The 15,786-nt window shown below is 49.4% G+C and overlaps 1 protein-coding gene across 2 annotated transcripts in view; it reads right to left on the reverse strand.

The window, feature by feature from the left end:
- Window positions 1–332: 332 nt before the first annotated feature.
- Window positions 333–15,786, reverse strand: part of EPHA2 (EPH receptor A2) — an 85,779-nt gene continuing 70,325 nt past the window's right edge. Inside the window, exons 9-17 of one of the 2 annotated variants that reach the window (XM_069611101.1) lie at window positions 15,574–15,629; window positions 14,811–14,936; window positions 13,712–13,897; window positions 12,867–12,928; window positions 12,051–12,260; window positions 11,497–11,646; window positions 10,871–11,064; window positions 7,950–8,105; window positions 333–2,667 (exon numbers count right to left, since the gene is read on the reverse strand). In XM_069611101.1, the coding sequence (XP_069467202.1) occupies window positions 2,562–2,667; window positions 7,950–8,105; window positions 10,871–11,064; window positions 11,497–11,646; window positions 12,051–12,260; window positions 12,867–12,928; window positions 13,712–13,897; window positions 14,811–14,936; window positions 15,574–15,629 (1,246 nt within the window). In that variant the 3' untranslated portion in view covers window positions 333–2,561. The remainder of the gene's footprint in view (window positions 2,668–7,949; window positions 8,106–10,870; window positions 11,065–11,496; window positions 11,647–12,050; window positions 12,261–12,866; window positions 12,929–13,711; window positions 13,898–14,810; window positions 14,937–15,573; window positions 15,630–15,786) is intronic. The other variant, XM_069611102.1, reaches the window with a different exon arrangement.

The following is a 15,786-nucleotide window of genomic DNA, read 5'->3' on the forward strand; positions in this document are numbered from 1 at the left end:
CGCTCGGGTGAACCACTGAAAAATACTACAGGCCCTGTGCAGCAGCGACAGCAGCTTCGTGTTTTAAACACCACAGGAAAAGTTGAAAAATATCTAGGACAACAGTTGGGGTTTGATATTTCCTCATGCCCGTTGATTTATTCATGCCCCAATACACTTGGATAGGAACTCATTAATTGCCACATCACTGGGTTTTCACTCATTCCAAATCATTCGCCACACCAGCCAATAGTAGCTCACTCACTGCCTTTAAAACAATAAAGATCACCCATTTTGTGTTTAATGAACTCAAACTTCAAATCGAGCCTGACTCAAGAACAAGCTTACACGTGTTTTCTCTTTAAAACTATTTGCAGATTTATTTCTGAACGGCAATTCGGACAAAGTAGAATACATTTCGTAATCTCTATTAATAAATATAAAAAAATAAATATTATTAAGTTTATCACAGGGACAGAAATATAACACTGACTGAACAGCAGCCACATCTTTATCATAGCAAAGACTGTCTGGAGGGATGCAATCCCAGCGGGATAAATAAATAAAAAAAAAAGGAGTTTAAAGAACAGTGAAACTTTGCATTCCTTGCAAAGGAGGAATGTTCTTGGAAGGCACTAGTCTCCACATTGCTGGAGGCATTACACATCTAAAGAGCTATGGGGTCGAAACGGTCACTGTGCAGGAAGGCTGAAATTACGTGCTTTTGAGGAAGAGCCAGTTTTGGGGGCATTACAAAATTACAGTGCTCTGAAAAAAGGGATTTTGCATATTGCCCAGAACCACATCAAAATGAGGGGGATTAGGGAGAACATTAAAACGAGGGTCCACAGCTTGGGGATTTGCTTGCTATAGACTAAGATTTTATTGCCCTTCAGGACACGACCTTCACTCGTTAGTACCAACCAAATTTCATACTTTGTCTAAAAGGCCAAGGTTTCTCATCTACCAGTTGGTTTGAGGGACAACACACTTCTCTTAAATTGATTTTAAATAAAACTTGTTTCGCGGTGTGTGCAGCCGCATCTGGGATTGATGGAACCCTTATTTAGTCGTCAACAGGACTACTAAGCACAGAACCCATGCATTGTTTCAACACAAGGCCCAAGATCATGAAGAACGTTCAGGCAGCAAAGCTTGGAAACCCGGCCGCTCTTCAGGGTTCAGTCTCCCACAACGTCTGTAGGGCAATGGAAGCCACTTCCCACAGAATAGGCGGCCATGGAAGCATAGAATTGCTTAACAGTGAGCCCCACATTTCCCATGTCCTGGCAGTGGGACATAACCATTTTCTTCTTTATAGGCCACATGTCTTACGTCGGGAAAACGGATGTACTGTGCTATGGTTACGCCGACGCGCAGGACGACCCCACTACTGCTCTTTGTTAGAATGCACCCACAGCAGCCGGTCGGTTCCCATTGCCATGATTCGTCCACCCACCCATCAAGAAGCTCTCTTCTCCAGGACTCCAAACAAACTATTGAAAGTTTAAAAGGTATATGGGTCAACTATGGAGGAGATGAAAATACAAGTGGCATTTTACAACAAATGCCACGCTCAACTTTGTACATGCGTCAAAGGTGTAGGGTTACTGTTGCTGCCCCTACCTGTAGGTCCACGGCCTCTCACTTTTCAGAGGGAGTGGTGAGAGGATTGCTGGTGTTTGTTGCATGGAATCCAGAAGTGGAACTCGTGGTCCAACTTGGATTTAAATACAGAACTGGTAGCACGTCCGAAAATGGGAAGCCCACATAGGACTTTGGGAGGAGAGTCTCCCAAATTGCTTTTGAAACAAAAAGTACCCTCCCACCCCCCTCAACTCCCCCTAAATGCCTTAGGGTCGCAGATTTTTAGACCTGATGCTGTCTAGAACAAGCAAACAGACCAAACCTAGCATTCAAAAATAAAATAGAAAACAACTGGTGTGAGGGGGGGGGTACAGCATGGAAAGGCAGCAAGTGAGAGATCAAAAACAAGAAATGTACCACATGTGTCCAAAAGCATTGTGGCAACGTCTGCCATTTCCAGGCAACACAACACCCTCATAATCTCCCTTAGTGCCCCAGTAACAAAATACCACTGGGCAGCCTTCCTGTGGAAGTAATTCGGCAACAATATAAATACAAACAAGCCCACAATGGCGGCAGCACAGCAGTTCATGGGCAGATGCCAGTCACTCATTTCACGTTGGGTCCACAGAGGCTCAGCCCGCCCCCTTCTGGGCAGGTACAATGCTCCTTAGTTTCGCACTGGGCAGGCAGGACCCCCACTGCTTCCATTCTGGCTCAGCAGAAGTTCAGTTTGTGAACCAACAGGGTGGCGGAGTATTGCAGATATGGCAGTTCCGGCTGCCAGGGTCCAGTTCTTTTGCAGTCCTCCATTCTAGGACAACAGCATCCGTCTGCCATGTTCTCCTCTAACGCCAGACTAGCACTCTTCAAGTATTTTCAGTCCAGGTGTTGATGATGCGTAATGAACAGAGTCCTTCATCACGCCCCAGGCAAAAGGTGGAACCCTATTGGCTTCTATGATAGCAATAACGCTGTGTCCGACTGGTCACGCTTTAGGTGGCCATGCCCATGGTGCTGGCCTGTTCCTGCAGGCCAAGGATGCTGAAGGCGATCCGCTTCTGGTGCCCGGGCAGGCGGATGCCCAGTTTCTTAATATCCCTGGGGAGAGGAAAAGGCAAACGTTAGAAGGATCAAAATTAATATTCCAGAGACATACCTTAATTACACTCTTGAAAGCCCAGAAACCCCCACACACACACACCACAAGTCAGTACTTTTACACCCATTCCATTTAGAGCGCTTCATTGGTTCGCCACTAACGTTAAATTGAACCTTTCAGCAGAATGCACTCTTTCTGCCTTAACTTGAATACACTGACAGTGCATGTATGTATGCACGCATGTTTGAGTTTAGAAGAGCAATTTCACAAAAGGTAAACAAAGTGGTATCGCCACGACCTTCAAACGTGCCTTAATGTGGTTGATCTACTATAGAATGCTTAAGAATAACAGATCACCCAAACTGATGAAAGCACATTCGAAAACAAGCACACCGGCCATGCCAGAGCTTGCTCAGCGCCCGTAGGAAGAGGTCTCAACAAAAAAAGTTCTCCGATTCAAAAACAGAAAACCAATCAGCATTAAAGGCAGGACTCTGAGTGAGCAGGTGTGGCCTGCGCGCTGCCGGAGACCAGGTCGCCCTCTGCAGTGGGTCGGCCTTTCGGCTATTATTTAGACAGCTTTAGAGCATCCCTTTCCGGGCCCAGCATCGGACTTCCCAAATAAACAAAAGCACATTTTATCCATCTCGAGTTCAAAGACTGCGCTGCTGCCCTGGGCCGCCATCCACCCTGGACTTCTAATCGTCCTTAGGAAACTGTACTTAGGAAAAAAAAGCGCTGCATGTGACGCAGACAATGTCCCTCGACTTCCTGTGTGTCCACGTTCACAGATCTGACCTTCCCAGGAAAGTTGCGCTTGGGCACATATCCGGGAAACGCATTGAAAGCGTCGGCGAATACTAGACCAGAGTTCAGAGGTAAGAACCAATAAATAAATAAATAAATAAATAAATAAATAAAAAATAAAATCACAAGGTCAAAACTTAATCGAAAGCACCAGCTGCCGAAATCCCCCAATGAATAACAAGTACAATACATCCAGTGGCAGATCACATTTCCCCTCACACCCCCAGCAGTGGTGGGGGCCAGGAAGGCAGTGGTGTGCGGGGGGGTGGCGACGGTCACCCCCACCGGTACCTCCTCTGGTGCCCAGTGCGTCCCATTGCCTCGGGCTGGCCCCCCTATTATCCACCCCCACCTCCCCCGACACCGAAAGCTGCCCCCGCTACTGACCCCAGTCTTGGAGGGCAACCTCACTCTAGTCTAGGGTATAACGGAGAAAGCAGAGGCGTGTCCCAGTCAACCAATGGCCTCTCTGTGGGGACGGACTACTCAGTGTATTTTTGTATTTGTTTAATATTTATATCGCGCACCAAACCCTGAGGTGACTGGGCGTTTGAAAACTTAGAGGTTACATACATAGGAAGGCAGGCAAGTTACAATCAAGTGTAAAGACAATAAGTGGGACCTTGGTTACAGGTGGGTCAGCTAACAGGAGAAGAAGTGCAGTAAACTAGTTGAACAACAGATGAAGAGCGGTAACATCACTAGTCAGTGAACGGACAACACCTTGATGGTGTCCTAGTGATGAGGCATGTTGCTCAGCCAATTTGTTATGCTGGCTTTAAAAGGTGAGGAAGGAAGGTTCCTGTCTAAGCGGGATGGGCATGGAGTTCCATCGTTTGGCAGCTTGGACAGGGGAAGCTGGCTCCTCCGGCAGTTTTGAGAGTGAACCTTGGTACCACCAGGCTATGGGAGATGGAAGATCTGGTGGTATGTGCAGGTTGGGGTTTACACATTTTATCTGCCAGATATTTTGGGGCCGAGTTTGAGAGACATTTGTGCGTGATGACCAGGGGGCGTAGTGTGATTCTGTCATGGATGGGCAGCCAGTTGGCGTTTTGTCTGATTGTATGTATGGCAGGATCTAGGGAGACCAAGTGCAGCTCTCAGTCAGTTATTTTGGAGTACCTGGAGTCTATTTAGGTTGTGTTCAGAGGAACCAAGGAATGTGTGTTGCACTAGTCAAGTTGAGATAAAGTGAGTGCTCTAGCTAGCGTTAGACAGCTGCTTGTGGATAAATAAGATTTACAGCTGTAGATCAGTTTGTTAGTGTAGGCCGTGGAGGACCCCACGCTCCTGACCTTCTAAGAGAAAGAGTTGAGGTAGACTGCCAATGTTTTTATCTCTTTGGAAATATCACCATCAATGACGAAAGAAGTGTATCTGGTGTCGAGTTTATTCAGGCATGCCAGAGTACTCACGATCATTAACTCGGTCTTGTCGTCATTGAGGCATAGACTGTTGGTGGCTGTCAATGCTTGGATTTCACTGTAGATGCTTAGCAGTTTGGAGTCCTGGTCGTAACAGCCAGTGAGGGGGATGAGGACTTGGTTGTCATCTGCATAGTTAGTGTAGCTGACACCCAGGTTGTCCATGCAATCAAAGAGTAGCTTCGTAAATATTGTATAATGTGGGTGACACACAGGAACCCTGAGGGACGCCACAAAGTATCGTTGTGGGATCGGTTGAGGCCGAGAAGACTCTGGTGGTCCGATTTGATAAGAAGGATTTAACCCAGGTCGGATGCACTGGTGGAGAATGCTGCCGCTGTTTCAAGATGCTTAAAAGAATTTGGTGGTCGACGAGGTCGAAGGCCGCAGAAAGGTCAAGGAGTAGGACTGCTAGCTTACCTTTGTCCTTCGCCTCGTCCATTTGGATCTTAATATCTAGGAGGGCTGTCTCAGTTCCGTGTCTGGGTCTGAAGCCTGATTGTCTAAGTCCTAGGAGATAGTTTTCCTCTAGGTGCTTCTGGATTTGCAGATAAACCAGCTGATCAAGGATATTTAGAAGGAACAGGACCGTAGTGATGGGCCTGTAGTTAGTGAGGACATTTGGGTCGAGGTTGGGCATTTTTTAGTAAAGGCATAACCCAAGCTTCCTTGAGGTGGTTAGGTACCCGATTGGTGGAGAATGAAGAATTTATCAAGGAGGTGATGAAAGGGGCTAGGTTTTTAAGCTTCCTTTTTAATGATGGTGGCTGGGCAGATATCTCCTTTAGGCTTTTTATGATATCTTCAACTTCCTTTGGGAGTCACTTGAGAGAAAGTGAAGGGAGTGCAGGGCTGTGGGGTTTTTCGCTGGGTCAGGGGCAGACTGGGAGTCGATAGTAAGGCTTGCCTTTTTGGCTTCAATTTTATTTTGGAGTAGAGTGATTTTATCTGCAAGGGCTTTCTGGATTTTTGAACACCATTCTGCGTTTTTGATTCAGTCTTGTGTAGGTGGTGCAGGGGATTCAAGTTCTTTTAAGATGCTGAAGAGTTCCTTAGTACTGGATTTGGCATTGTGGATTCTGGAGTTATAAGTTTCTTTTTTTGCAGAGAGGATAGCTGCTTTGTAAATAGTGGAGGCTGACGTAAATGCGGTTTTGTTGTTGATGGTGGTGATTTGCGCCAAATGGATTCGGCAGATCTTTTAGTGTTTGAGGCTTTTTAATTATGGGGTGAACCACTTATTGAGATGGGCCAAGGGTTTGGCTTTCCTAAGTTTCAGGGGGGCCAGAGGTGTCTAATGCCGATTAAAGAGTGTTGTTATAGAGGTCTACCAAATTAGAAGGGTCGAGCTTGTTGAATTTAGGCTTGTTGAGGATGTCGCTAATGAGAGGCTGGAGGCTGTCTATGGTGATGTTGCAACAATTTCCAGAAAGTGAGGTGGGTGCTAATGTCACTTTAGTGGGAGATGGTCCAGGGATGGAGAACAGGATGAGGTGATCTGACCAAGCTACGGGTTCATTTTGGGTAATGGAGACCGAGCAGTTAAGGTCTGACACCCAGTCCAGCGTTCTGCCTTTGGAGTGTGTAGGAGTTGTGATTGTGTGTGTAAATCCCAAGTTAGAGATAGTATTATCAACGGCTAAGGCAAGATAATCGTTAGGGTCCTGGAGGCTAAGGTTCAGATTTCCGAGGAGGATAGTTTGGGATCTAAGTTTGGTGTGAGTGGAGAGGAGGTTTAGGAGGTCATTTTCAAAACGAGGGAGAAGGGACGGGAGGCCGATAGACAAGGTGCAAGAGTATTGTTTGGATGGGTGAAAGAGTTAGTTTCACTGACAGGAGCTCAGCAGAGGGGAAGCTGAAGGTGGGAATAGCTCTGAGGGCTAGGTGGGTTTTAGCAATGAAGGCCACTCCACCACCTTTTCCTGACGTTCTGTCGGCCCTGATAATGGTATAGCATTCTGGTAAGCATTCTGGTAGGGCTAGGGAGAGTGCTGGTCCTGCGGCATGGTGTAGCCAAGTTTCTGTAACAGCCAGGAAGTCCAGGCTATTTGAGATAAGATCTGCGATCTCTAAGGCATGGGCGACAAGGGAGCGAGCATTGATAAGGGCTCCTTTGATGTTAGAGGATGGTGGGGTGGTATTGTTAGGTGTGGGCGTATGTTCCGGGAGATAGGGCAAGCTGTGTCTCTGTTAGGATCATGTTGGAGGTTTTTAGGCTTAGAGGTGATTTTGTGGTTAGGGAAACGAGAGCCTAGTCTCTGGTTTCTGGTGTGGACTGAAAGAGGGAAGAGTGGTGGTGGTGTAGTGAAGCGCTGTAACCGTTCAAGAGGGCTGAGTGGGTCACTGGTTGCTGTGTTTGGGGGTGCTATGCTAGATGGTCTGTGATGGAGTGGTGGTGGTGGTGTCCATCAGGATAAAATCAGCCAGGGTTGCAATCCTTCATTTACGTGGGGGGATTGCTAAACTCCAATCACCCAGATCCAAGCAGAGGAAGAACCCATGGATGGGGCAGGGGAGACTAATTGGGGAATGATGACTGACAACAGGAGTGCATCCTTCCTCCTCATCCCAGGGATGCTTCAGGGGCCTCAGCAAGACTGGAGGCAGACAAATAGAAAGGGGGAACGCGAAACCCAAGACATGGGGCAGTCCAAAAGCATAGTTTCCCTCCAGGTAACACGGATTTGGGATAACCACTTGCACCAACACAACAGCAAAGCCATTTTGCTTTTTCACGAGCCCCTTTGTAGCCTTCACCACCAATGCCTAGAAATGGATTCCGGAAGGGTGTCGAGAAAGAGGGTGGTGCATGGCATCACACCGCCAACCTAACATGGAAACCCCTCTTTTTGCACCCATCTTCCTGGCCGGAATCCCCAGAGAAGCCAGTCTTCTTGCCTCCTTACAACATTGCAGCCTCCCTCCCTCAGATACCCACGCTCTGCTGACCAGACAGACATGTTTGCTCAAGTCTCAGATAATCCTCGCCTCGGCCTAATACAGGGTCATCAGTCGCACACATCCAGGGTCAGGAGTGCGCTACTCACTCGTTGCTCATCTGGATGACCCGCTCCATGGAGCTGAAGGCGGAGGACGTAAAGTGCTCGGTGTACTGCTGCATCTTGATGGACTCGAGCCACTCCGCAATGCTCTTAAAGGGCATCCCCTCCGAGCCACTGCTGCTGGGGAGCCGGATCGAGATCCTGAGGGACAGAGAGCAGAGGGTCAGACCTCACTTCAGAACAGGCCGAGAGGCAGACCGAGCATGCTGCACTAGCGCCAGGGAGGCAGAGATCACACTGCACAAGAGGCCGAGAGGCAGACAGAGCCCGCTGCACTAGAGACAGGAAGGCAGAGCACACTGTAATAGAGATAAATAGGCAGACAGAGCCCACTGTACCAGAGACAGGGAGGCAGACAGAGCACGCTGCACTAGCGGCGGAGAGGCAGAGATCACACTGAACAAGAGACGGAGCACTGCACAAGAGGCCGAGAGGCAGACAGAGCCCGCTGCACTAGCGGCAGAGAGAGCACACTGCACGCTTTACTAGCGGCGGGGAGGCAGAGGGAGCACACTGCACAAGAGACGGAGCACGGCACAAGAGGCCGAGAGGCAGACAGAGCACACTGCACAAGAGGCCGAGAGGCAGACAGAGCCCGCTGCACTAGAGACAGGAAGGCAGAGCACACTGTAATAGAGATAAATAGGCAGACAGAGCCCACTGTACCAGAGACAGGGAGGCAGACAGAGCACGCTGCACTAGCGGCGGAGAGGCACAGAGAGCACACTAGACAGGGAGGCATACAGAGTCCACTGTACCAGAGACAGTGAGGCAGACCGAGAACTGTAAAAGACGCAGAGAGGCTAACAGCCCGCTGCACTACAGACAGAGAGGAAGAGAGAGCACACATAGCCCACTGTGCTAGGGACAAAGAGGCAGGCACAGCTAGAGACGGATAGGCAGAGAGAGTAGCACACTGCTCAAGAGACGGAGTCAGACACAGCCCACTGTACTAGTGACAGAACTCACTGCACACGAGACAAGGAGGCAGAGAGTTTTGCACAAGAGGCTGAGGGGCTGAAAATAGCCCACTGCACTAGAGACGGAGAGGAAGCGAGCACACATAGCCCACGGTGCTAGAGACAGAGGCAGGCACAGCTAGAGACGGATAGGCAGAGAGAGCAGCACACTGCACAAGAGACGAGTCAGACATAGCTCACTGCACTAGTGACAGAGAGCTCACTGCACTAGAGACGTACAGCAAGACATAGCGCATTGTATTACAGGCAGCGAGAGCTCACATGGCTGATCATTACCTCCCCTATCATCACAAGCCCTACGAAAATCTGGTCAACCCATGGCTGGTCCATACCCCTCCGATACCACAAGCCCAAGAAAACCCCACACATGGCTTGCAAAAACAAACATGGCCACTATTCCCAGTTTCGGGATAACAGATGATCCCTTCGTTTTATGTAAGCCTATATCGTAATTAAAATATTCTGCAGTTGTGTTACAAGCTCATCACAATTCCAATACCACTTTGGCCATACACTGCATAGTGGAGAGAACCAAATTATGGACCGGGGGTGGGAAGAGGCAGGGAAGGACGAAGGTTAAAGTAATGCAGCCCACAGACTGTGCCGGTGGAAAAAAGAGAAATGTAGATCTTACTACTGAGGCTAAAGGGCATCCGACAAGTACATGCCCAGGCACCTTGGCAGCGGAAGGGTTAAATGTAAACATTTTGCCAGCAAACCGGTATCTTAAGGCACAATAGCACAAAAAGCTCAGCGGGCCCAGGTTCTTTTAATTAAGAATAAAGTGGTCTTCCATAGGCATTCCTGACACCAGTTCACTTTGGAGACAATGAACAGTCATTTGTTAACAGCTTTGGCATGGGACTCCAGGCGCATACAGCGGTCCAATAAAGACGACAAAGATACGCCCTGGAACAGCCCAAGGACAGTTACAAATATGAGCAACTGGCATGGCGACTGAAGGATGCACCACTGAAGCGGGGGTGCCCTTTATTGAAACGCCCAATGAGAGAGCTACTCAAGAAGGACAATCTTTTCAGGGTGTGGTTTTATGGGGAGCCAGCAAAGTGGAATGAGGTGGAATTTGATCATAGTCTAAAGAGACTCTTCAACCTCTGAACTCGAGTAGGTCCAACTCCTTGAGATGGTAGCCAGGCATAACAGCTCCAATTAGTTCTCCAGATTTACTCAATTTGAGTACAGCTAGAGAGAAATGGCATTTGAGGAGGGACACAACGCTTGTACGTGAGATTTGTTTATTTACCCACCCATTGTTTGCCCATGAACCATGCTAATCCCTATGGCCATTCCCACTCACTTCCTATCCCTCCCCATCTAAAACACATCCTCCTGGGAACTCTTTGAGCCAACTTTATCAAGCCTTACTATCAAACTTTGTGGTCACAGTGCCTGCCAGTATTTTTTCAAAGCAGTCTTCCGAGACTTATTGGGGTTAACGCACTATTCGTGTAATACAAATGTCTTGATCAGGTCTGCGTACAGCCACTCGATTTACTGAAGTCTTATATGGCAAAGCCAACAGTTTTGACTTGATTACAAGTATTAGTTTGCACTGCTATTGTATGCCCAGGAACACCATTTTTAGCTGCTACCATGGATTGCCAGCTAACACCACTAAATCAGTGCCTTTACAAATTCCCACACACTTGGCTTTGCCTTTGCTTGTTTTATTCTTACTGGCAAGAATGAGCCCATGTTACTCTGGGGTAGCTCACGATTTCTGGGGTTAGACTGATGGGGAGTCATGAGGTCGAAAGAGCAAGAGGGTAAAGAGCAGGTACTGCAAGTCACTAACACGCCCATCTCCTCCACCCCCGCTAGCCTCCTGGTGATTGATTCCCACGAGTGGATCCCTGCATCCCTCTCAAACCCAAGATAATCAGCTAGCACTCAGGCAGTACCCACCTGGGGTCGAAATCCGCCATGGTCTTCAGGGAGTCTGGGGCTCGAATGAGCTTGTCCAAGAGGCTGACAATGTCCGGGAACTTGGGGCGGCGGCTACGGTCCTGGAGCCAGCACTGCATCATCAGCTGGTAGATGGCGGACGGGCAGTCCATGGGCGCTGGCAGGCGGAAACCCTCATTGATGGCCTTCATCACCTGCGGGGGAGGAGGACCAGATTAGATGTTGAGCACAGTGATGGATATAGAAACCAAATGCAATTGCTATGGAAATCTCTCCCCCACCATCATTGTTCTTCGTCCTGGCTCCCCATCCTGTTTCATGGATAACGCCTTCCCAGTTAGCGTTATGGTTGGTTCTGCAGACTTCCTCCTATACCCTCATTGCTGGCGCTCCTGCTACCAAGCGAGTGGAAATCTTGCTGCGCCAAAAAGCCAAATCAAGAGCACCCTCCCAACTCATCTTTCGAAGACACAGCTGAGGTTCAGAGCCATTATCCAAAACCAAGTGAGAGAACGATTTAAAGAGACCAAACGAAGGGGGAGCTCTACTAATTCCTTTAGACTTCCTCCACACCCCCTTTGCCAACAGTGGAAAGCAAGGCACCTTTCACAAAGAATGAGACTTACCTCGTGATTGGAGAGCTCCCAGTAGGGCCGCTCCCCATAGGACATCACCTCCCACATGACAATGCCATAGCTCCAGACATCGCTGGCGGAAGTGAACTTGCGGTAGGAGATGGCTTCTGGAGCGGTCCAGCGAATTGGAATCTTCCCTCCCTGCAGAGACAAGAGGAACGTGTCAAGGTAAGCCAGAGAAAGTGGATATATAAACATTTTTTTAAAAAACATGTCAAACTGCATAATCAGAGACCTCTCGGCCCAGCTTGCTGCATCTTGTAGGCTTGCTGCACTGAATGCAAAAAGCTAGAAGAAGAAAGACAATATCGCAAAGGAAGCCATGCCTAGGATTCTCAGTGCAGCGGACATCTGTTTTTAAAGGACTAGAGCCCTCTCACACCCAAACTTATCCCAAGCTATATTACAGGCAAGTAAGTGGACCCCCCATTGGCAGAACATGGGTCATTATTTGGTGGGGGTAGCTTGAGGCCGGAGATGAACAGCGCTCCGCCTGAGGCACTGGGAGAATAGGTCCAAGGAAGAGGGGCGCCTATGGGACTCACGCTTGTAGTGTAGGTGGCTTCGGGATCATCCTCCAGGACACGCGAGAGACCAAAGTCGGAGACCTTGCACACCAGTTGGCTGTCCACTAAAATGTTGCGGGCAGCAAGGTCGCGGTGCACATAGTTCATGTCAGAGAGGTATTTCATGCCAGCGGCAATCCCACGCAGCATGCCCACGAGCTGGAGGACGCTGAACTCGCCATCATTATCCTGTAAAGAGAAACAATCAGCAATATTCCCAGGTAAAAAAAATGGCACTGGAATGATAATGCAGCAGAGGGACACAGGGACACACACACACACACACACACACACACTACCCCCCCCCCCCCGTTGGCATGCTACAATCCTTCATCAGAGCAGACTCCAGTAAAGAACAGCTCGATGAGGTATGAACCCGGACTAACAAAAAGCCCCACCCCCACAAGCATTGCCAATCACTAGTGTGCCCCGAAAGGTGTGACCATTGATGGAGGTGCAGCCAGCCCCTCAATCCTCAATGGCAGTGGCTGCTTAGGACCTCCTGTAAATTCGAAAGAGGCCATCGTCATCCAAGAAGCTTTTAGAGCCTCCAGAGTTCACCATCCAAACCCGTCAGTAATAACTGAAACCACATATTCACAAAGGTGCCTCTGGACACAGGAGGCCCAGTTGATGCACTGCCTCTAGTGGCCAGTGTTACTCTGTTGGCATGGCCACACCCCCATTGCTTTGAAGGGTGGTGTCGGGTGAACTTTACGCAAAAGTATTCAGCCAAGTAGCGGGCGACACAGAGCCAGAACTTGAAAGTATAAAAAAGGTGGCAGCCGTGCTTACCCGCAGGAATTTGTCGAGGGCGCCATTCTCCATGTGCTCTGTGATGATCATCATAGGCTTATCTGAGGGGGGAAAAGGTGAATGAGTGAAGCAAAGTGTCAACGCGCTGCTAGTATTCAAGTGGAGGACCGGTCAGCGAGCTGCTGGGCCAGGCAGGCTCGGTGAACTATACAGCCAGAGGGGGGGGGGGGGGGCGGACAGGGCCTCCGAGGCCCAGCGAGGCATGGGGGCAGAGGGATTGAGGATCAGAGGCTCGGATTGCAAAACTTTGGCTAGTCAGGTTAGTGGAGTGTGGGATGGGGCCCAACAAACCTAAAAGGAGGCCAAGAGCGCTTAAGTCGGAAAAGTGGATTTAGGACGCATGAAAGGGAGCAACGCAGATAACAAGGTGCCGTGTGCTGGGTAAGGGGGGGGGGGAGGGGTTTGCACAAAAGTCAAGGTTTCAGGACAAAATCTGGTGCAGGAAGTGTAGCACTGAGGTTTAGGTGCCGAGTCAAAGGTGCACTGGGGAAGCAAGATAATGGGTACGCATGGCCAAACATTATAGGACATGTAGACTGCATGGATGAGCGGGCCAATGTGCGAGTTTGCACAGGATTCCTGCATGCAGTTAAACTTGGACTAGATCAGGTCACGTGGGTAGGCATGGGCTCCAACATGAGGCGCACACATTTGGAGGCTACACTCCTCAGGTGGTTTACTGAGGGCAGAAGGGTGGGTGTGCAAGGGAGATTAGTTGCGAGACAGGGGGTACACCCATATATGGAGACCGTGCCATTCTGGTCGAGGTTTGACGGAGGGCCACAATCTTGAGCGAAGAGAGTAAAATCAACACACGCACTTACATTTAGAAATCACGCCCTCAAGTCGGATGATGTTGTGATGACTGAACTGGCCCATTATGCTGGCCTCGCTCAGGAAGTCGATGCGCTGCTTCTCGGTGTATCCGGCCTTCAAGGTTTTGATGGCCACTGGAGACTCCTTCTTGCCGGGCAGCTTCAGGATTCCCTTGAACACCTCACCAAATTCGCCTAACATGGGGGGGAGGTAGCAGAGCATTGGATTAGTCACGGAGAACATCAGGCCAAAGGAAAAACAGGAAAAATGGTGAGCGGGTAGGCTCCCACCTCAATTTAACATATTCAAGCTGGATTTCCAAAAGACCTCCAAATTCGGTGGAGACCCCCAGCCAACTCCAAACGAGACATGAGCATGTACAAGGAGGACCTCCCAACTCAATCAGATGCATACCTCTGAAGAACCTGTAACACAGGCTTATTCCCAAGTCAGACTAACAAACTTCTCATATACAGTCAGACCACACCCCTTTCAAGATGCATTTCCTCAGGAGGAACATCCATTTCAATATATTTTCCAAGTATGTACAGGAGACCTACTTCAGCGGGACAAGCTGCTGAGCCCCTCCCGCTCCCCTGCAGCTTTTATTATTAACTTGGTTGCCTCTCCTCTAGCCCCCACAAATCACAGTGAGTGTTTCGTGGTGTGGAACTGAACAGGAACAAATGTGCTCGTTCATTTCGCGGGTGCCTCGTTTTCATTCCCCAACACACACTTAGGGGTCCACACTCCACATCATGTGACCCAGATCCAAGCACTAGCAGCCAAGGTGCCTATACACCACAACCTGGGTGTGGGTATAATTGATATGCCATGCAGGGGATGTAATGAGCTGCAGGTCAGGCCTGAGGTGCATCGCCAGCTGTAGGTGCCCACCCCCCCCCCCCCCCGATACTGGAATAGTAGGTGTTGCAGTGGCTGTTATCAGTAAAGAAGTGCATCAGCACAGCTGTATGTGTGGTTGTCCACCCTCCCCCCGCCCCTATAATTATGCAGAATTCCATTTTAAGCAGTGGTGCTTTTTGCTACTGCAAGCACCACAGGCGAGGAGATGTGAAGTTTGAATTGACTTTTGGTCTGTCTTACCTGCACCAATCACCTTCTGGCGCGTCACACAGGTGGGCTGGATCTCTGTAGTGAACTTCAGGACGGCCTGGTTGGGATCTTCATAGGTATGGGGGTCAACATAGGTCTTCAAAGGCTTCAATTGGTCTTGAAGAGGAAAAGGAAAACAGTGATCAATAGTGTGTAACCAATGTCTCATGCACCAGATCTCCTGCCATCGCATTGGCTCTTCCAGTGAGAGCGGCACTGCAGGTGCAAGATACCTTTACAAAAGGGCACTTCGCCCGAAGATGTGGAGACTACAATAGGCCACCCTCAGCAGGGCATTGCTTGAGAGTGGGGCACTAGCCAAGCAGGCATCAGATATGCCGCTACATCAGGGCACTGCTTAGCAGAGGAGAGCTGAAAAAGCCCAACACCGGACCATGCCCCTAGGCCACTTCCTGGGAGGGAGGCAGTGGGAGCCATGGTATCTCCCCATCCTAGGAGAAGAGAACTGCCCGTGTTATCACAGAGCACTCTAACAGGAGCCCCCATGCACAAAAGCGGAACAAGCGCCCCTTCCACCCCCTTCCCCCCAACTTTGCATTGAAGTTCAGGGGATTTGCTGCCTTTCTTATGCAGGGATTATTTGCTAAGCACAGTTCAAGTTAGGAAATTTAGACAGCATTTTGATCAAACAATAGACAGAAAGACTAGGCACCATTATAAAACCCCTACTATCGTAAATCCATTACTATCGACACGCCTAACGGTGTGGTGTGTTGCCCATACCCACACTCACCAGACTTTGAGAAGCGCACATCCTCTGGAGACTGCCGGGACCGCGAGTTCCTCCTCCTACCAAGAAAGAGGAAAGAGTTACAGGAGACCCCTTCATTACAAACGGTGGGATTAGAGGAGGGCCTAGGGGGATCTGAAGAGTGAAATCACAGGGTCGGGGGCCTTCATTAGACTCAGGCCTTAGCCACGCGGAGTCCGTTCCACTGTCAGTTCT

The sequence above is a fragment of the Ambystoma mexicanum genome, chromosome 8 (assembly GCF_040938575.1).
Source record: "Ambystoma mexicanum isolate Mex_15411 chromosome 8, UKY_AmexF1_1, whole genome shotgun sequence".
Lineage (NCBI taxonomy): Eukaryota > Metazoa > Chordata > Amphibia > Caudata > Ambystomatidae > Ambystoma > Ambystoma mexicanum.